Raw genomic sequence first — 20,480 nt, 5'->3', positions numbered from 1 at the left:
TCTGGAACCTCTCCGTTGATCTTAAATTTCCAAGGGGTGTTATCAAAGGGCTCCTTCAAAAATGGCTATGGACACAATTGGATACAACCAGGGCAAAAGAAAAACGTAATCTTGGGTTGTTTACAAAAATGCCTGAATGGTGCTTGACTGTAGTCATTAAACATTCCCTTTCTCAGATGAACGTTATGTGATTGGCCCAACCAAATTCTGGCCAGAAGAAAATCTGTTTGAATGGGAGGGTGGCCAGACCCATCTGCCAGAGCAAATAAAATCAGCTCTCAGCTTGGGAACCAGAAAAATTCACCACTTTATAAATTAAAAAGTCTGCCTTGAAAGGAAGTGAAAAAAATAGACCTTGTAGAAACCCACATTTGAAATTATAATGGTTTATTTGGATACATTTATTGACAATGTCCAGAGTACAAACAAATGAGTCTGCTCCATAGGCAGTTTATGGGAGAATAAAAGAGGTGGGATTAAAGTCCTATTTGAACTGATAGTTTGTGTTTCCGTAGCCAATGGGGAACGAGCCCTGGCCCTCCCCTCCGTAGCCCTGGGGTGGGCCCCCATACGTACTGAAACCCGGTTGGTTGCCCCAATCAGTCGGTTGATTGCCGTAACCTGAGTGGGGAAAGAATGCAATCAAACCAGCCAATGAGACGGAGGCAAGAAGTGATATCATCATTGATGAGCTTGCTATGAGCTTGGGAGCAGTAAACTACATAGGATAAAAGAGTGAAGAGTACAAGCTGTCCTTTATGGTTTCTGTAGTCCTTTATCAATGCCAATTATTGACTGGTATTGACACTACTATAATAAGACTTTATTTATACAGCATTAACTTCCTTACTGGCAAGGCGTCCACTACTACTAGACCTCCGTCCACAGTATATATATATATATGTGTGTGAGAGGGAGTTTACTCACCATATCCCCACTCACCGTACACTTGTCCACCGGTGACAGAGCTGGGGTACGCTGTGCTGTATACAGAGTAGTCCACCGCAGCCTGGCCCACCGGCGGGGGCCCCTGCTGGGTCAGCTGCTTCTTCTTGTCCTCCCCGTAGCCGTAGCTGTAGGGGCTCGGCTGGTCCAGGGGAGTGAGGGCCGACCGGTAGCCGGCCCCGCCGCCGGGGGGCCCGGTCTGGGACGCGGACGCGCCCCCCGGGGCGGAGGGGGGTTTGGGCGGGGCGGAGTAGGAGGCGACGTCTGGGTAGAAGGTGCCGTAGCCGCTGGCGTCGGGCGTGGTGGCGGCCTCCACGGGGACCGCGGCCTCGGTGGAAGCTCCGGAACTGAAAGGCTTATCTGTGGAGAGGACACAGGAGGATGGGTCTGGGGTTTGCGACAGCTCGCTTGGGACGTATCCTAAAAGGAACGCCACACTCAGGCCTACTGTATTTAGGTCAAGGGTGGAAGTCGGCGAGAGTCAGTGACGGCAAGTTATTATGGCAACGATTGATGTCCCCCTTCAAAAACCTCCCACCCCCATCCCGAAGCAAAGTGAACACTTACAATATCCAGAGCCTGTGTTGTAGGTGTAGTTTGCTGGTAAAAACGGACAAGGAAAAAGACTAAGCAAAAAACACATCTAGCTTTGAATACAGTTGCCTTACTAAGTTCGCCGTTAAAATGTAGGACGACAAAATGGCGACTTTGAAGAATGTGTGCGCAAGTGAAAACGGAGGGCATTCCTTACTTTGGTTGTAGTTGCCGCTGTAACCACTGTTCGAGCTACCGGGGATGAACGGTTTCCCCCGACCTCTGCCCCGACCCCGACCCCAGCTGTTGGAACTAGGGTCTGACGGAATGCCCCGGATTGTCCCAAAGCCTGGGATATGCTGTGGTGAGAGAAGGAAGGCCAATGGACAGAAATGATGAGCATTTCCTTGTGTGTAGGGATCAGTTACTTCAAGGTTTGCAAATGACCTCAGCTGGGTTTTGCACACTTAAAACAAGTCTACCCAAGTACAAGTGGAATGTGTGTGTGCAAAAAGGTCCAAGGATTCCAAGTTGATGCCTCCATTACCATGTCAGTGTAAGTGACCTTCTTCTTCTTGCTGGGGTCCTGGTAGTAGGAGGGGCCCGAGCCTTCTGGGAAGAGCTTCTCCAGGGCAGCCAGGGCAGCGTAGGCCTTGGCCTCCTTCTTGTTGGATCCTCTCCCTTTGAACTTCTGTCCATCTACCTCCACCTACAGGCCAGAGGAGAAACGGACCAAACACGGACATGTCGTACTTAACCCGTGTACATGTGTCATTTCTAGGTATATCTATATCTAGCATCAAAGCTAACGGGGGGGGGAATAGTTGAAACTGTTATCAAAAATGTGGGGAGGTTCCTCATTTGAGGCTAAAAACAAACCCATCGACCGTCTCCATTGTCCCACGTGTTCCCAGTCTGGGAGACGTGACGTGCCTCTGACTGGTGTGGAGCGGCTGACTCACCTCCATGATGAAGCACTTGTCGTGGCTACCGCCCGTCTCGGCCGAGAGCTCGTAGCGGAGGCTGCGCCGCTTCTCGTTCAGCTCCATCACCGGGTTCTTGCCGTGCTTGGTGAGGATGGGGCCGTTCTGTTCCGGGGGAGGAAAACCCACTCAGGATGAGTTACGGCGCTTACATTTAGCTGTCGCTCTTATCCAGAGCGACTTACAGTAAGTACAGGGACATTCCCCCGAGGCAAGTAGGGTGAATTGGTGAATTGCCTTGCCCAAAGGACACAACGTCATTTTGCACGGTCGGGAATTGAACCGGCAACCTTCTGATTACCAGCCCGATTCCCTAACCGCTTAGCCACCTGACTCCCGCTTAGATGATGAAGTGAATAAATGCCGTATCTTGCGAATACCACCCAGAATTGGATTAAGGCTACAAGTGGTTTTAAAAAATGCTGATTATTTTTGCCGAGCCCCAAAAAATGGGCATGCCACGGTTGCTCACGGGTGTAGAGTGTACCATTTGGGCTGAGGCGCTAACGTAGAGGACAGTTCCAGTTCCGGCCATCTTTGCATGTCTTCCCGCCCCCTCACTTTCCCCTACATTTCCTGTCCACCTCTAACAGTCTTTATCCAATAAAACAAAAAATAAATAAAATAATACCAAAAAAAAGGTAATTAAAAAAAGCTAACCTCGACCGGTGCTGCAGTTGCTACGGTTGTGCTGGCTGTGGACGTCCCTGAGGAGGTGGGGTCTTTATCGCTGGGTTCTGTTTTACTCTCAGTCCCCATCGGTAGACCCAGCTCCTGGAGTACCTGGAGAACCCAGATAGAAGGGGGGTGGAGGATCGTCAAACGATGACAGGGTTTTAGAGTATTCATGACAAGCCAGGTAAGAGCCATCCAAAACAATGGCAATGACTTTCTAAAAGCCGAATGTTCTCCAAGAATGTAACCTGGTTTGAGTTTCCCAGTTGGGTAATTAGCTTTGAGGTACTTAGCCATCTATGCTAACACAAAGAGGAGAGATGCCTCTAGTTCTCCAACCATGGCAATTTAAACAATTTGTCGATGGTAAATAGCCCTAAAAAGGTTTTTGATCAAATGTTAAATAACATATTAGGTTTGAATTCATTACAGGTCTTGAAGAGTCAATGGAAAACAATTGCTGACTAAACAATCCCAACTTATGCTAACAATGCTATCAATTATCTTTGCAGTACCTTTCCAGCTAGGTTGAGCTTTGCGGCACGTTTTGACGGGCCCAAGGCCTCGTAGGTCTGGCCGTCTACCTCCACGGCCATGGTGAAGACTGGCTCATGGACTGGCCCGGTCTGCGATGCTAGCCGGAATTGCAGACCCGGTTTGTACTGGTTCAGACGCATTAGGTTGTTCATGAAAACTATAGGATCCGTCTTGTCTTCAGAGGCTGGGTAGTGACAGGAACAAAATGGATGGAGAGAGAGAGAGAAAAAGAATAAGGAGACATTTTACATTATTAACACATAACTAATTATTGCCATCATAAATATCACTTTAGAGCTCCGTTAACATATATCTGTAGTCGGTGGATAGCCGTGGTACGAGAGATTTCCATACATTTTCTCTGAAACTTCTGTTGTTTCTGGAACTTAAGGATCTTCCTCTTCTTGTTGTCGAGTTGGCTGTCATCCCCTGTGGTGTCAGTCCCTGTGAAAGGCCTTTTGGGCGGCTGGCTATAGGCACCTGTGGCTGGGATCTGGGCTGAAGGGAAGTGGGCAAAAGGTAAACAGGTTTGAGACAGGATCCTTATCAGACAGGCCACAAACCCAGACTGAATACTGAATCACACTTTCAAGTCAAAGAATTATTCATTTAAAAGAGTTAAAGAAGGTACCGGAAACATCTCGGGGTCCAATCGGTCGTCGGGCCCTGGCGGCAATGGCGTCCATGCCCAGCACTTTGTACACCTGTCCGAAGGCAGCCAACCTCAAGGCATACTGGGGGGGGGGGGGGGGGGGGGGGGGGAAGCACCCAAAGGTTTAGACTTAAATGTAAAAGGTTTGGCACACCTAAGAAGGTCTTACCTTGCTTCATCACATTCTTTTATCGTGACTCAGTGTCAGGATGGCTGTACCAATACCTGGGCACTCTGGGTGATGTCTTCACGCTGCTGAGGGTCAAGATGGCTGATGGCGTCTATTTTCTCTTTCTCACAGGGGTCCTTGATCCCAGGGCCGTCTGTGCACGGGGAGAGGTACAGACGTTGAAAATGCACAAATATGCTACGGTGAAAGTTGTACAAAGCTGTCCTTTTGGGCTGTTATTCATTTTGGGGCCTGATCCTTCATGTACACACAATGGAAGTCCACAGATATAAAAAAATGGTTGGATGTTTACCAGGCAGGAGGATTCCGGAAGCCACACACTCAAGGACTCGTCGGAAGGCTTCTCCTGCTCCCATTGGCCGGTCACTGGTTGCAATGGCCTTCTCACATAGCAGCTCCAGTGGCTAGGCAGGGACAAATTTAGAAAAATGATATACTTGGGAGCAGAATAACGGCTTAAAAACAGCAACATTTTGATATCTTTCCATCAAAAGACAGCAAATGACCCCACGATGAGGTAACTCACCCATCCACGGAGTGGCGTCCAGGTGGGGACGCGGGAGCACATCTCCCTCAGGATGCGGATGACGACGACCGCAGACTTCAGATCGTTGACCTTCGCCTGAGGGACACAAACATCGTCCGACTCAAGGTTAGGACGAGGTCGCCTCCGATGACAACCTAGGCACATCGTCCTTGAGTACAGTGTGCTGACCGGTTGGGGGATTGAACAGCACCACGCGTTTCACTGATTTTGACTGGAAGTTCTAATCTGGGTGGACGGTTTTGGTTTGTGAAGAAGTTTTTGCTACAGATGCAATGTTTGGAAGAAGGTCATGTATGCCATAGAAAACAGGTGCAATACCCCTGGAAAACCACCAAGAGTCAAAGAAAGCTCAAGCAGAATAACAATGTGGTTCATTCAACCTGTTTCATGAACCACTATGGCTGTCAGACTCATTAGAACTGCAACAGGGACATATGAGAGATTGTGCTTGAGCTTAAATTACACTAGTAGATTTTCAGGAACATTGCACCTGGACATACAGTACCACAGGGAACATGGAGCTTAATGATGTACATGGGATAAATGCTGTGATCTCTATGAGAGAGCGGGTTAGGGCAGAAAGCCTGCAAACATCAACAACAAAGACATTTATTCCAAAGGCATGGACTAAAACAATAACAAACTGGTAGTTAGGTACCCAAATTGGACCATTTGAATAACAATAATGGGGGGGGGGGATGATACAGCTGGGAGGTTTTCAAGTGTTCATATTGGCAATGACTGTGGGAGTCAAAAGCAGGCAGCATACTTAATAATTGTATTTTTTACAAAATATAAAGTGTAGAACTTTACTAAGCTTCATGGGACAAGTAAAGACGGGGATGCAAACCTGGAACCACTTGGCGTGGCGGAGGGACGCCAAGGCAGTTAGGCATTTCTGCCTGTCCAGAACGTCCGGCGGATCGCTTGCTGTTTGCGTTTCTATTGGACGAGGGGTTGGTAGGATAAGAAGACAAGGTACGGTTTGACCAAGCGGGGGGGTTCTGCTTCTGTCGCCAGCTCAGCGATGAGGCAGCTTTTCCCCAAAGCACCAGCAGCAGGGCAGGGGGAGGGAGGGGGGGGGTTCACCCCCCCACGCCTTTTCAAAGAATGCTTTCTAATCATACCTCCAACTATCCCTCATCCCCACAAGCACTTTTCACTAAGAGTCAAAAGTACTATACTCATAACAGGTATAAAGATGATACAAACTTGTAATATGTCTACCGCTTTTAAATTTAAAAGTATTGACTGAAGTATTTCCATACTCGTACTACGTAGACGTAGTGCATCCTAACCTGTCTAACCTCCCCTTCCCTCCGCCAAGCGGCGTGCTGCTTTGCCCCTTTCCGAGTCCAGTTGGTCAAAGGTCCAGCGTCCCTAAAAGACTTGACACACTAGAAGGCTTTAGTGGACAGAATCAGATTTGGGCACCACAGTTGAAATCAGATGCATTAGGAGGTTCGGCTCCGTGCTGCAGCAAAACTGATGGCTTCCCCCCCCCCCCCCCTGCCCCGCCCACCCGCTCACCGTTCCAAATGGCTTCACGTGGTCGAGACCAGGTCTGGTGAAGCTGACTGACCTTTGTAGTCGTCCCCTCACCTACAGGCAGCCTAATTGCATTTCCACATGCAGATCCTCGTCTTGACGCATGCAGTACCCATTCATACGTACACAACAACCCCCCCCTCCCTCCCCACCCACCCACCCACATCCATCCTTTAGTTCCATTTTATTTTGACCACATGATTTCTGCACCATCCGGGCAGAGTGAAAGGGTCATGGGATTCTTTTCTGCAAACCCCTTGATGCCGATCAGTTTTGCTGCAACACGAGCTTCAAAGACACATGCAGTCAGATCTATATACGCGCTTTGTCACTCAAAAAGCCTTCACTTAATTTGTTTTTACTTTAATATCACTGACTGGAATAAAGACAATCGATTCATATTATGCGTAATTGGCATCAAACACATGATTCAACAATGCATAGGCGGCTACAGTGGCATCGTATCCAGCGATGGTCTTCTGCCATCTTGTTTAATTTCGACGACAAATTATTTTCTTTTTTTGTATCCGAGCACCAGTGAAGAGCCAATAGTCATTGACTGTTCACTTCCGCCGGCCCACAGCAGCCGCTGTGCACTTCCACTGACCTCCAAAAAAGGCGGATCGAATGAAGCTGCACAACCGACTACAACTCCAGGCATCTGTGTATGATTGGCAGACCAGTGGAGCTGCACAGCACCAGCTTGAGGAGAGAGGCTGATCTGCTCAAGCAGGCCTGTTGGAATGTGATTGGAAGGTGTACAGGGGGGGGCCTGGGCTCGGAGGCCCGGGAAGAGGAGGGGGTTTCGTACCTTCTTCCGCCTGAGTCTCGGCCTCCATCCTGACCAGGGGGGAGGTCAGGTGTATGGTGAGGGTCAAGACGGGCTCCTTGGTGCTCCTGACCATGATGGACGCCTCCTTGGGGCACTGGGTCACCTTGTATTTGTCCTCTGTGACCAGCTGTAGCCAGTGGTAAAAATGTATCAAAAATGTGTTGTTTTTATTCATAAACCTCTTACCGTGTTAATAGTTCTTGTTTTCCCTCTACAGTATACAATTGAAATGATCGAGTCCGTCTCCCCTAACACAGGGAGACCAGTTGGACCAACCTTAATTTGTGCCGAGAGGCTTTCAGCCACTTGCTTGAGGAGGGTGACAGTGGGCTTTTGGCTACACAGCAGCACAAGCTCCAGGTCCATGTCCCCTTTCAGCAGGAGGCCCTTGGCCACCAGGCCCACCCTCATGACCCCCCGCAGGACACGTGGGGCAGGGGCACCGCTGGGGGACGATGGGTGGGTGGATGGGAAGTAAAGACAAACAAGATAAAAGGCACATTAAGCCAAACGGAACAGTTCTCTTTTTTCAGTATGTGTGAGTGAAAACGGAAAACGAAACAACATTCCTAACTCTTTTGCACACCTTAAAAATTAAAAAAAAAAAGTATGTTCACCTCTCCATCTCGGCAGCGGGTGAGAACCCGCTCTGCTCGTCCAGCAGGTCCGAGACGGTCTTGAGGGCGCACTCCACGTGGGAGACCACCGTCTGGATGGCCTCCAGCTCCTGGGAGGACGGATACACCGCCGAGTGCTTGGCCATCATGTGGCGGTCGTCTGTGATGAACATACGCATGGGCGGCTGGCATACTGGAGGGGCCTGGAGATGAGAAGGGAGTCAGTTAACTGTGGGTTGTTGGAAGAACTGGAGCTTTAGCATGCAAGTGGTGTCTATCAAAACATTGAGGCTACGGTACATTCCGGACTGTAACAGGGTTAAACAACAGGGGCTGTTGAGGACGGGGGTGTTTTGGAAAGCAGCTTGGAAAACTAGTATGGTGACAGAGCTAAACATAGATGTGGGAATGTGTCAATGTGTCTTAGATATACACATAAATACAAATATAACCACTGACGGGTGTCTGTTTGATAGTTTCCATGACTGGTTTCCTGCTCAGAGAGAAATAACTGGACGGATATGGTCTGTTTGGAACCCTAACACCAGCTGGCGAGAGAAAAGCTGAAATATTCACCTCAATTTTGAGACGTTTCACCTCTATTTCCTCGATGGCAGTTATGTATTCATGGTACTGCCTTAACTCTTCTTCGTAGCACAGACAATCGTACCAGTAACGGAGCTCTTCATACCTGAGAACAATGAGAGGTATAGAAAAATGCACGCACTGAGACATTTGGCACCTGTAAACAACACTGCAGCGCAGTCAAGAAAGTGTCTGAGCTGATTGTCTAGAACTAAAAGAACAATGTGGGAGGCAAAGCGGTTCTAGAGTTTACAATAACAGAGGTAGGAGTGTTGCCTCCGTCCGTTTTACGCCGATTAAAAGAAAACTGACCAGAGCTTGGAAGTAGTCTACATTAGTTTAGCCTGGTCTTGTTACAGCTAACCATCTTACCTGTCGAAATCGTGTGGGAGAAGGCGGTGGCCATTCTGTATCAGGCTATCCCAGTAGAGAAGCTCCTTGTAAGCCTTGCGCTCATCCCAGACTGGCGCTGGCATCGCCATGGCAGCAAGTGATGACCCTTTTTTCACAACCAAGGCAAAGAAACACCTGTAGGCACGTGAATAGTAACACATTATTTATCTAACACAGACATCCCAACCTGCAGAGACTCATTTCAGGGAGTCCCTGCTCCTCCCCCCCTTCCCCCCGAGACGAAATCAGGACGCGCGAAATGCATCTTCCTATACCAGAAATGTCCATTGGACAGTCTCTCGCTCCCTCTACATACTAAATCCCCGAATTCCGGGAAAGAGTGTATAGAATTTGCGGGCGTCAGGGGGCCGCTATTGAAATGCGGGAGACTCCCGGAACTTCCGGGACACTTGGGATGTCTGTTGTCAGTAGCTAATGACTAGCAAATGGGGAAAAGCATGAGGTCAGTTAGAGAAAGCTTTCTACATTTAATTCATTTAGCAGACCATTGTATCCAAAGAGACCTAGTCTACTTGTACTTATAAGAGAATGGACAGAAAACGATAATGCCATGGATAAAAAGTGCATAGTTAGGTACAGTATTTCGATGGTCAGTCAAGGAACGGTATTTCCTAGTTAGCTTAAGTTACTGTCTAGTAGAACACGCAATCTGGCTATGGTCGTTCACCAATAGCCTTATTGTAAATTGATGCACACAGCTGCTCAACCCAAGAACACACATACGGCATGGCTAGTGAGTACTAACTAGTAAGCTGTGCTGCCGCGCTGGCGACCAAAGTCAGACGAGCTAGCTAGCTCTACAGCTCTACAGTACTGTACTCAGCTAGCGAGTGTTGTATTGCGTGATACAAATAACCGTCTCAAGTAGTCATCAAACTAGTTGTCATTTATTCACTGCTGACGAAGCAAACTAATATAATAAACACTACAAGGTAGCTAGCTATGTTGTTTACAGGCTACGTCCTCGGACTAGCTAGCTAACCAACCGAGCTACTTACGCCAGAAGCTGCAGGCCATTTAAACATGGCACCACACATTAGCTAGCTAGTTAACTGCAATTATTAGTACTAGACGAACACGATGCAACGTTCAAATGTTTCACTGGAATTGTTATACAGTCATTACAATACTTTTACAATACACTAATCGTTGCAAGCACTCACCAATGGGAGAATTCTCAAATTTTGTGAACACGTATGCGCATGCGCAAAAGGTGGGGACATTTTTTGGACCAAACAACCAACCAGAGCGAGGTGTTAGTGGTTTGTGTGCACTACTTTTGTGTCGCTGTGCTGCAGTTGGAGAGGTGACCAAGGGGTGTCGCTGACACCAGCACTAGGGTACGGGGTTTCCTCATCTTTGACTTAATCATCAACATTTCAGATATGTAGCCTTTACTCAATTTCATGTTGCCGGCTACGTGATCATTTTGGGGAGTTTAACGGGTGAGGAAAAGACCCAGGTCGATGGCTCTAAATGTGTCTTGCATATTTTGTCTTTGCTGCAGGATTGGTCCTGTCTCCTTGCAGTGGGACAATGCATTAATGCCACCTACTGCACTGACATGGGTAAGAAGTACCATGCACCACACAGCAAGTTCTTTCCTCTTAACACATCTCAAGGAAGTTTGTAGGCTGGTTAAAACTTATAAGTAGCCAAGTGGGACAAGTTAATTACTGTTTCTGTTGGAATTTACCTTTCTCTTGTGAGTCTTCAATGTGTGAAAATACATGCGTACAGAATCAATTTAAGTCAGCACACCATTTTACTATGCAATCGCATGTCATAGCTTTATTTACAGAACTCATTTAATAACTTTTGAAGATGTCCTCAGATAATTGAGGTAAAATACAGGCAGTAAATACTTAACATTTTGCAATGTTTGACATTAGGTAGCTTTATGTACATAAAGTCATAGGAAATGATAGTTCTAGCTTTGTTTTCCATTCCATTGATTACAGTTAGGGTATTATTTAAATCAGTTTAACATTGAGTTAGTCTGATGCCATTGACATCTGACTATTTTATATAGCATTGCACTCTTTGGAATTTAAATGTGTGATATAGCTTACTTAGCATTTTGTTAATGAAGACTAAATGGTTCTAACCCTCTGATTTGACCTTCCGTTGTCTGTTTTTAAATCCATACACACAACTGTTTCAACACATACCATGCATGTACCTTAGTATTTATCAACATTCAATGTTGTTTTTTGTTTAAGCGCGAAAACTAATTTCAGGTGCCCTCTAAGAAGGAGGAGGAACACATTATTTCTTGTTCCTGCCATAAATGAAAAAGATTTTTTAGGACCCTGCCGTTAAAAATGAACATTCTGGCTAAAGTCACAATTTTCTAAACATCCACATATGTCATCTTGGTAGATTTTCAGCATATTTCAGCCATACAAGGGAGTATTGGGAAAGTCATCTGGCTAACAGTGTACTCTGGCACACATCCCAAACCTCCAAAGTGCAATGTCACATGGAAGGTACTGGTTACCTCAGGACTCTTCCATCCACTTATTTCAATTTTCAACCTCATGAGATACAGTACCAGTTTCTGTATGGCCGTCCTGGCGAGAAGTTGAATGTGCTGCGCAACACATGAGCTTCCTCATTCTCTGCATGACTGCCCACCACTGCCACAAGTGTCACTTCAAAGTTGTCAGGCCGTTGTCAATCCATTGCATGTTCAGGTTCAAGCAACCTCATCTTACAGCTTGCCTTCAGGCGCTCTTTAGTGTCATTTTCTCCCTCAAGGACCGTAACCCAGGCCTCAGATCTCAAGTCCTTAAACTTACTTCAACGCAAGCCTCCGTCCGGGAGTCACCGCTTCAGCCTGCCCTCCCAACAGGCAGCTACCACATCGTGTGTGGGCCTATTTCAACTGAGCATCAACCAACTCAACGTGGTCACACCGGCATCCTCTCTGGTGGGACACTGGTTTGAACACTAGAGATTCATACTGCATGCAGTATTCATACTGTGCATGTATGCCTAGTGAAATCCCTGTTCACAAGTACCACCACTTCAGATCCTGTTGCCGACATGCTTTTCCGAGCTGTGGAATGACGTGCCATCCCATCGTCGCAACACGCTGCCCTTCAGGTCGGCCTGGCGCTTCGTGATGAGGTAGATCTTCCTGAGCACGGCGCGCCGCAGCAAGATGTAGACCCAGGGGTCCAAAATCTGGTTCCAGGAAGCCAGCCGGACGCCCATTACCATCAGAGTTTTGTAGGTAGACAGGTCTTCACCAATGGAGTCTCCGTAGGAGCGCATCACCGTCATCAGGCCAAAGAGCTGGGCACAGGAGACAGCGTGTCATCGTCAAATACAAGCTATGTCATTTTCACATATACTGGTGCCACATATACTTTTTATTTCCGAGGCACAGACTTTGGTCTGGGGCCATGTTAAAATGTCTAAGAGTTGACAAATGAGAAATATTAGGTTGTAGTAGGACTAGTTGAATCTTTTTGGCACTACATTTCCCATGACCCTCAGTATCTACTCCAACTCACCAGCAGGGGGCTCCAACAGATACAGGAGGTCACCATGATGCCCACCAGCTGCACCACCATCTCAATGTCATGAGACTTTGCCGAGCGGTGAGAGCTGGGCTTTCTCCTCATCCGGGCCAGAACCAGAGTCAGTCCGCTGATGGTGTTACAGACCAGGGCCACGGCCAGTGATGCCAGACCCAGTCCAGAAAAGAGCATGACGAACGCCACATCCCCCTCGCCGGTGTCCTCCAGCACTTTAATAAAACACCACGTTCCGGGGTACTGGTAGGTGTAGGAGCCCAGCTGGAAACAAGGCAATAGAGCTACACAGAGGGCTGCCAGCCAGATGAGGGAGAGGGAAAGCTTTGTCCGGGTGGTGGTCACCAACGAGGAGTGGAGAAGGGGCTGGGTGACCCCCAGGCAGCGCTCGGCTGCCATGGCGCAACCCAGGAAGAGAGGGCACAGGCCGAAGAAGACCATGCTGCCTCCAAGGAACTGGCACATGGCGTCGGCCGAGTCGCTCGCCTCGGCCTCCTCCTCCGACACACCTCCGGAGAGGTAGAGCCGGAGGACGAGTGCCCCGGGGATCACGTGGCCGGCGAAGTCGGTGGCCACCAGGGAGCTGGCGAACAGAAGGAAGGTGGCTTTGGAGCGTCGTCGCTGGAGAGAGTAGGCATTGGCCAGGATGAAGAGGGCCACGATGTTGGAGATGATGCCCAGGGTCATGGAGAGGACAGCTGCGATGGGGCCACTGGACATGGGCTTGACCAGGGACAGGTTCCCCTGCTGGGCCAGCACCTCCATGGTCACCTCCCTCTCCATGTCCCCCTGGCTGTGGTTGGAGAGTGGGTGGAGGGACGCTGGCCCTGAAGAGTTGTAGTGACTCATGGCTAACATCACTAGGCTGTTGAAGTCAGGAGTCCCATCGTGAAGATGATAAGCTGGGGAAGAGAGAAAAGATGACGCTCAATACAATTATTCTCAACCCCTACTCAACTTACAAAAAAGGCATAGGAAAGTTCAATCAATACAAACATATTATCATGATTTGTGCTGAAGTGAGCTGTGAGTGATGGATTTGATGGAAAATAGATTTTCATGTCATATTCATACTGTAGGTGCAATCCAACCCCGCCTGCATGCTAAATCACAGGGAAAATAAGTCAATAAGGCATTATATGCAATCTAAATGCCTTCAAATGTTTCGTTACTTTCACAGATTCACGATGCACACGATTAGTGATTTACATAGTTTAAATCTCCACAGGCCTCAAATGATTTGATTGTAAACGCGGATTACCAGCTGTGCGCCATTCTCACGGACAAGTTGGAACGTAGGCAAGTTATAACAGTTCCCTTCGACAGAACATAACTATCGAAGCACATTCCTCAAGCGTCAACAAGCTTTGGGTGGTGTTGAAGAGCAGGGTATCTATATGGTACACAACTCAGCGCACATGCACTTTGGACAAAACCATTTTTATAGGCCTATTGACAATTAGAAGTGATGCAAGATAATTACACTTCCATTAGATTGATTAACAAATTAAGTGTTACATGCAAATGCGCATGGCAAATAATTTAATATTATCTTACACTCCCATTATATCAAACATCTTTATCAAGTTGTAACCTACTGTGCTGCCATTTACTGTTATGGTTGTCTTGTGTTCTATGGAAAATGCACGTATTAAATATAGAAACCTATTTTAAATAATTTTAGTCGGAAACATAAATAAAACAAGCCTAAACATGTGAATGCAAGATTTTGTTGACAATCCCCGTGTTTAATGAAAGTTTATACAATTTTTAAAACCGCAACTTCAGTTTGACAATTGACTACTAGTGAGCGTACGATTTTAACCATCATCTTACCACATGTTGACTTTCAAATGCAATGTCCATAAAATACTTTGTCCTTAAGAAATTAATGTTCATTCCTTTCAGATAATCCAGAGGTAATCCAAATAACACTTAAAGAAACACCTTCGCTCAAATCCTCAGCCCACTGATGCAAAAAAGTGATTTGCTCTTCTAAAACAACCATTTTCCCATACAATTACAGCGCTTTATTTAATTATTCTTCGAAAACAATATGTAATCGCCTTCCCGGACTTCACACTGTTTCTGAATCCGATTCGAAGTTTATGATATGAACAGTGGAACGGATCAGTCCCGCCGCCGTTAAAAAAACACAGGTTCTCTGAACAAGTTAACAGTAGCGTTTATATAGCAGCGTCGCCTTTTAGTTAGCCCCTAGGAGGCTCCACTTGTCAAAATCAAGTCGCAGTTTTCCATGTCAGGTCGAGATGTTTACATTTTTTCATTTCATTTACATGAAATTTCGTTACTCACCTCTAAGATGTATTCTCTTTTCGTTATGGGTCACCTGCAGGAAATAATATTTCAAACAGTAGTACGCTACAGTCACAACCTGTCAAACATCTGACTCTTTTATGAGAACACAGATTAAATAAATATTTTACTGGAATACAAGGCTTGACGAATGTTTTAGAAAATGATCTCTATATATTTCTTCTAGAATTAGCACACTATAGTTGACTATAAGCCAAGGTATGGAAAATCAACAGTACATTGAAAAAACGTAACTTGATTACATTTATTTCCAAATAAAAAGCAAATTATTCTAAATGTACAAACACCTGTAGAATTTAGCCTACGGAATCAGTCAATTTTGATTAATCGTTTTTTCGAGTGTAGCCTGTTCAGGGGTCTATTACTTTCATGCAGTTACATAGAATTAATATCCTGACCAAGTGGCAAATTGGTCTGTGTTGGTAATTTTGCAGTCTATTACAGATGTTAAATCCAAGTAAATCTGTTTTAATAAGTCATGCAATTCATTTCCTAAGTGTGACTCTGTGTTTTATTCATTTTGCTGATGTCATACCTACGTAAGTTAAACCTAATGAGTTCTGTTGCTGTTTTCTAAGTCCTTGGATCAGTATTAGGTCAAACGTATGATCATGGAGGCATGGAGCATAAATGTAAGCACCATTCCATACAGAACTGGGGCCATCAATGATCAAACTTGATCACATTTGATTCAATGTTTTTAAAGCAGACAGACAGGTTAACATTACAGGTTAACAGACAGACATCTGCCCACTAGAAATATGCTTGCATCATTGGCTCACTTATTCATTATCCCCTTTAGTGACTTCACCACTTGACCCCTACACTGTCAGGCAGTACGACAGAAGGAGAATGCTAATATCTTGTGGCTTACCTGTTAGAGGATAGAAGTAAAGCACTTTTTAAATTGTTTATTATGTGTATTTACTTTCTTCTCTATACAATTCTGTTTGTGCTATTGACCCAAATGTAGATTGTATTTTGTCTTTTTCTACATTTCATATATGTGTATGGCCGTCCTGGCGAGAAGTTGAATGTGCTGCGCAACACATGAGCTTCCTCATTCTCTGCATGACTGCCCACCACTGCCACAAGTGTCACTTCAAAGTTGTCAGGCCGTTGTCAATCCATTGCATGTTCAGGTTCAAGCAACCTCATCTTACAGCTTGCCTTCAGGCGCTCTTTAGTGTCATTTTCTCCCTCAAGGACCGTAACCCAGGCCTCAGATCTCAAGTCCTTAAACTTACTTCAACGCAAGCCTCCGTCCGGGAGTCACCGCTTCAGCTTTTCCGAGCTGTGGAATGACGTGCCATCCCATCGTCGCAACACGCTGCCCTTCAGGTCGGCCTGGCGCTTCGTGATGAGGTAGATCTTCCTGAGCACGGCGCGCCGCAGCAAGATGTAGACCCAGGGGTCCAAAATCTGGTTCCAGGAAGCCAGCCGGACGCCCATTACCATCAGAGTTTTGTAGGTAGACAGGTCTTCACCAATGGAGTCTCCGTAGGAGCGCATCACCGTCATCAGGCCAAAGAGCTGGGCACAGGAGACAGCGTGTCATCGTCAAATACAAGCTATGTCATTTTCACATATACTGGTGCCACATATACTTTTTATTTCCGAGGCACAGACTTTGGTCTGGGGCCATGTTAAAATGTCTAAGAGTTGACAAATGAGAAATGTTTTAGAAAATGATCTCTATATATTTCTTCTAGAATTAGCACACTATAGTTGACTATAAGCCAAGGTATGGAAAATCAACATATCTTGTGGCTTACCTGTTAGAGGATAGAAGTAAAGCACTTTTTAAATTGTTTATTATGTGTATTTACTTTCTTCTCTATACAATTCTGTTTGTGCTATTGACCCAAATGTAGATTGTATTTTGTCTTTTTCTACATTTCATATATGTGGGGGATTGAAATACTAGACCAGAGAATTCATATTTTGGAGTTCATATATTGTTTAAATATTACACTTCAGGAAGAGTTAGCTTATGCCCTAGATATGACAAACTTAGTTTGACGAAATCCTCCCTTCATCTTCGAAACGGTCAATTTTCTGTTAAGAGTCCACTCATATATTTCGCAATATACTTTTGCAGTGGTGAAAATTGCCCAATCAGATCTCTCACTCTTTGATTGACAGCTCAGGAGAAAGGTTGGGGAGAGAAGAGGAGATGCACTGGGAGAGTGGTGCACCCCTCAGCCTTGGCGTTGGTGCTGCCCACTGGACACAGGTGGGCATGTTTATTTTATTCAGTCAGAACCTGGCAACCCTTGGTGGCAGCAGGAACATGACTGTGGTCTGGCATCAGATTAAGAGCAACATTTTATAGCGGACAGTAGTTCTGAGGGTAATGGGGAGGAGGGGGGATAAGGGGGGGGGGGGGGGTAATATTCCAGAGTGAAGGGGTAAAGACAAAATGTTTGCTGGATGAAGAGAGATCAGGATTTCTGATGATGTACTGTACAATTCTCTCTGCAGTTCTTGAAGGAAACCTCTGCAGAATTGGATAGGGCCACCAAATTAGTCAAAACACCTTTCACAGAGGTAAGCTTTGTTCAGGGAAACTGAGAGGAAACTGTTGAGAGTCAGAGCAGTCAGCGCGCTAACAAAACGAGAACAGCCGTAAAACCACAACATCTGTTGAAGGAAAAAAGTTTGGAGAGGGTGTGTAAGATCAATCGGCTCACCGACACGAAAAGTCGATGAGAGAAACTGAATGGAATTTCACATTAAGCATTTGCAAGGCAATAAAGAGGAAGTGAATGGAGTCCAGTGCATCCACTTCTCAGATCTAACAGAATCTATAGCGACACCAGTGACAGTTCAAATTAATACAAACAACTCCCTCACATGTACTTCCTCTCTTGTTTGCAATTAAAGTCATTCGGGAATGGGGCATGGTTGAATACTATGTTCCTTCCGAAATTGTGCCTACGCACCAAAGCTGTCAAGCTCTGACAGGAGCAACATTGCTTTCAAAGCCAACAGTAGCGGTCTAGGATCTGATAACATCACTGGCAGTGAAAAGCGTGACAACTTCATCCTCATGTGTTAAAGACACTTGCAAGTGTGGGACTACTTAAACACGTGCACATTAGCACATCTACAAAGAAAGCCACAGTTTCAAGTCCTGTTGATCTTGGGTTGAGAATATAGTCAAGACAAAGTGGGATTTTGTTCTTCTTCTTCTTCATAATTTTTTACGGGTTGCTGTATGCCGAGCGTTTGGCCTTTGTGGACATTTTCCTCTGACTTCCTTTGAAAGGAGACCCCTGCCGTCCTAGTTTTCATCTTAATTGGCCCCTACAAACGTTGCCATTTGGCCCCCACAACCCCGTGGCCTTTCCAACACCAAGTCTCGGGTCTGAGTGCCCCTGACTGACCACAAAGTGATTTTAAAAACCTCAGACAGCTCCCCCTTTCTTGAGGCAACCTGATGGCCTTTGAAGTGCTCTTCGATGAAATGGACTTTGAGAAAGGAAGGGTTTGGAGAAAGGCATCGAATGTGAGAACGAGATCTCTATCTATTCATAATGTTGGAAATGCAATAAGAACAGAAAGCAGGATGCCAGTGATCGCATGTCATTGCATACCGTTAAAGCATGCACGATTCACAACTAGTCCGAATGTACGCCAAGCCCCCCTCTCTGAATGTTTCTTCCATACCCAAATCCTGTGCTGTATCTGGATGTATTGTGGATCTCACTAATTGTTCACTTTTCTTTCAACTCAACCCCAAAAGTAATGTTGATTTACGAGGATGCTTTTCTATAATGTCCTTTGGATTTATCCATCTAATCAACGAGGAACTATCAGATATCACAATGCGTACTGTATCTCTACCTCCTTTGGGTCAACAAGTTTATTATTTCCTTGTCCACATTTTGCCCCCAGACCAACTTGTGCATCTAATATCTCAAATATGCAGAAAAGTTGACAGACACGGCAAAGGAACTGCAAAATTGCTCTCAACTCGCTATCGTCGCCAAACTGTCTAGAAGCACAGTTGAAATACGTTTATTTGTGAAAACTACGTGCTATCACTTAAGTTATTCAATGAGACAGACACAGAACCACAGGCAATGTGTTTTCACATTCCCTCCTAATAGTTATTCAGAGATATCGGTTATTGTGATTTAAAAACCACATGCAATCTGTCTAGCCACTTTCAAATTAGCAAGTCAAAAAGGTTGCACTGGAATGTCTGTATGAAGACATGCAGATGAGTGCTGATGGAGGTGCAGGTCATTGACAAACAGAGGTAAAAATTGGAGGCATGCTTGACTGTTCCAAAACTGCAAATAACAGCCCTCAAGCTCCCAACCACTTGATTTGTATTGGACATATTTCTGTGTGCATGTGAGTACTTGACACTCAGCTGAACTGGCAGCTGATTAGGTACATAAATGTAATTTTTCATGTGGAGGAACCAGGAGAAATGAATGGCAAACTTCCATGTTTCATTTTGTCCCGTCAGCAAAGGTGTTTATCATGGAGCAACTTGCCCCTGGCTCACAGTACTTAGATTGAATCAGGTGAAGAAAACGTTGTCTTATATTGATCTTGGTGGGCTTGGGGCATTGAGATAACCTCAGGGAATACGCAGGAGGGCTTATCTTTCAGAGTGGTTCTGTCAGTGATGGATGGTCTTGGATCCCACTGTTGAAAAGAGGAATGAATGTGGTGTAAGTCAAGGCAGGTGTGCTGCACAGAGGTGTGTGGGGAAACCATAGCCAAACATTTACAATTACATTTAGTCATTTAGCAGACGCTCTTATCCAGAGCGATTTACAGTAAGTACAGGGACATTCCCCCAAGGCAAGTAGGGTGAAATGCCTTGCCCAAGGACGTCATTTGGCACAGCCGGGAATCGAACTGGCAACCTTCAGATTACTAGCCCGATTCCCTAACCGATTCCCTAACCGCTCAACCACCTGACTCCCTGCGACAATTGCAACAAATGGTCAAAACAAATCACAGACAAGGGCGTTTTTTTGTTGTTGTCATGGTGTGTTTCATAAAGACTACATGCAGTTCATCAAATAAATACGTTTTAACCTTGACCTAACCTTAAAAACCATTCGATTTGTAAAACCAGAAGGAAGTCAAGACCCTAGTGGCACCGCGTGTTAACAAATGTAGAGGATTCGCAAACCAGATGTCCAGGAACACATCCATAACTGAAAGAGGCCATTTAGGTATTTACACAGCTGATGACACTTGGATGCTCCACCATGAAACAAACAGCTGTTGCATCATCGTATAGATTTGAATCTTGGCAGTGGCCCTGAGCAGCGATCCTCAAAACGGTAGTACCAACGTTTGATAAGTGAGGAAAGACACAAAAGGTGTTAACTGCATTCAAACCGCACTCGCATTTGAACAGGGGCCTTTGGTTTAGATTTCACAGTAGCTCTTCCGATTAAGTGCTATCCTTCACCTGGATGAACATTAATCCCTTTAAGCACCTTCGCGCTCGTTCGGCTTATCGTATTCATATGTCCAAGCTAACACTCTTTCTTAGTGTTTACTGTTC

General features: G+C 45.8%; 2 protein-coding genes across 3 annotated transcripts; both read right to left on the bottom strand.

Moving 5' to 3' along the window:
* Positions 1 to 368: 368 nt before the first annotated feature.
* On the bottom strand, positions 369 to 10,287 carry LOC124483556 (interleukin enhancer-binding factor 3-like). Of its 2 annotated transcripts, none has more exons than XM_047044048.1 (20): positions 10,223 to 10,287; positions 9,018 to 9,173; positions 8,637 to 8,751; positions 8,061 to 8,263; positions 7,720 to 7,888; positions 7,423 to 7,570; positions 5,914 to 6,005; positions 5,043 to 5,138; positions 4,809 to 4,920; positions 4,552 to 4,649; positions 4,306 to 4,408; positions 4,029 to 4,172; positions 3,653 to 3,858; positions 3,123 to 3,245; positions 2,442 to 2,567; positions 2,027 to 2,188; positions 1,697 to 1,838; positions 1,513 to 1,545; positions 928 to 1,305; positions 369 to 621 (listed from the first exon to the last, which is right to left on the bottom strand). In XM_047044048.1, exons 2-20 carry the CDS (start codon positions 9,125 to 9,127, stop codon positions 485 to 487), a joined length of 2,697 nt encoding a protein of 898 aa, XP_046900004.1. In that variant the 5' UTR covers positions 9,128 to 9,173; positions 10,223 to 10,287; the 3' UTR covers positions 369 to 484. The 2 variants fall into 2 exon arrangements, with proteins under 2 accessions (XP_046900004.1, XP_046900005.1); XM_047044049.1 differs by having other exon boundaries at positions 943 to 1,305.
* A 535-nt stretch (positions 10,288 to 10,822) lies between these two features.
* Positions 10,823 to 14,805, bottom strand: ptger1a (prostaglandin E receptor 1a (subtype EP1)). Its single transcript, XM_047044188.1, has 3 exons — positions 14,438 to 14,805; positions 12,581 to 13,503; positions 10,823 to 12,359 (listed from the first exon to the last, which is right to left on the bottom strand). Exons 2-3 carry the CDS (start codon positions 13,457 to 13,459, stop codon positions 12,090 to 12,092), a joined length of 1,149 nt encoding a protein of 382 aa, XP_046900144.1. The 5' UTR covers positions 13,460 to 13,503; positions 14,438 to 14,805; the 3' UTR covers positions 10,823 to 12,089.
* Positions 14,806 to 20,480: the final 5,675 nt, after the last annotated feature.

The sequence above is a fragment of the Hypomesus transpacificus genome, chromosome 21 (genome assembly GCF_021917145.1).
Source record: "Hypomesus transpacificus isolate Combined female chromosome 21, fHypTra1, whole genome shotgun sequence".
Taxonomy (NCBI): domain Eukaryota; kingdom Metazoa; phylum Chordata; class Actinopteri; order Osmeriformes; family Osmeridae; genus Hypomesus; species Hypomesus transpacificus.
The sequence above is the reverse complement of the archived record's forward strand: the minus strand, read 5'-3'. Positions and strand labels throughout refer to the sequence as shown.

Coding starts and splice junctions, on each gene's coding strand:
- LOC124483556 (XM_047044048.1), bottom strand. CDS start 9,127: ATGGCGATGCCAGCGCCAGTCTGGGATGAGCGCAAGGCTTACAAGGAG. Junction 6,006..7,422: donor CGAGACTCAGGCGGAAGAAG/GTACGAAACCCC, acceptor CTCGTCCAATAG/AAACGCAAACAGCAAGCGAT. Junction 4,173..4,305: donor TGGACCCCGAGATGTTTCCG/GTACCTTCTTTA, acceptor ACTTCCCTTCAG/CCCAGATCCCAGCCACAGGT.
- ptger1a (XM_047044188.1), bottom strand. CDS start 13,459: ATGTTAGCCATGAGTCACTACAACTCTTCAGGGCCAGCGTCCCTCCAC. Junction 12,360..12,580: donor TCTGTTGGAGCCCCCTGCTG/GTGAGTTGGAGT, acceptor TCCTGTGCCCAG/CTCTTTGGCCTGATGACGGT.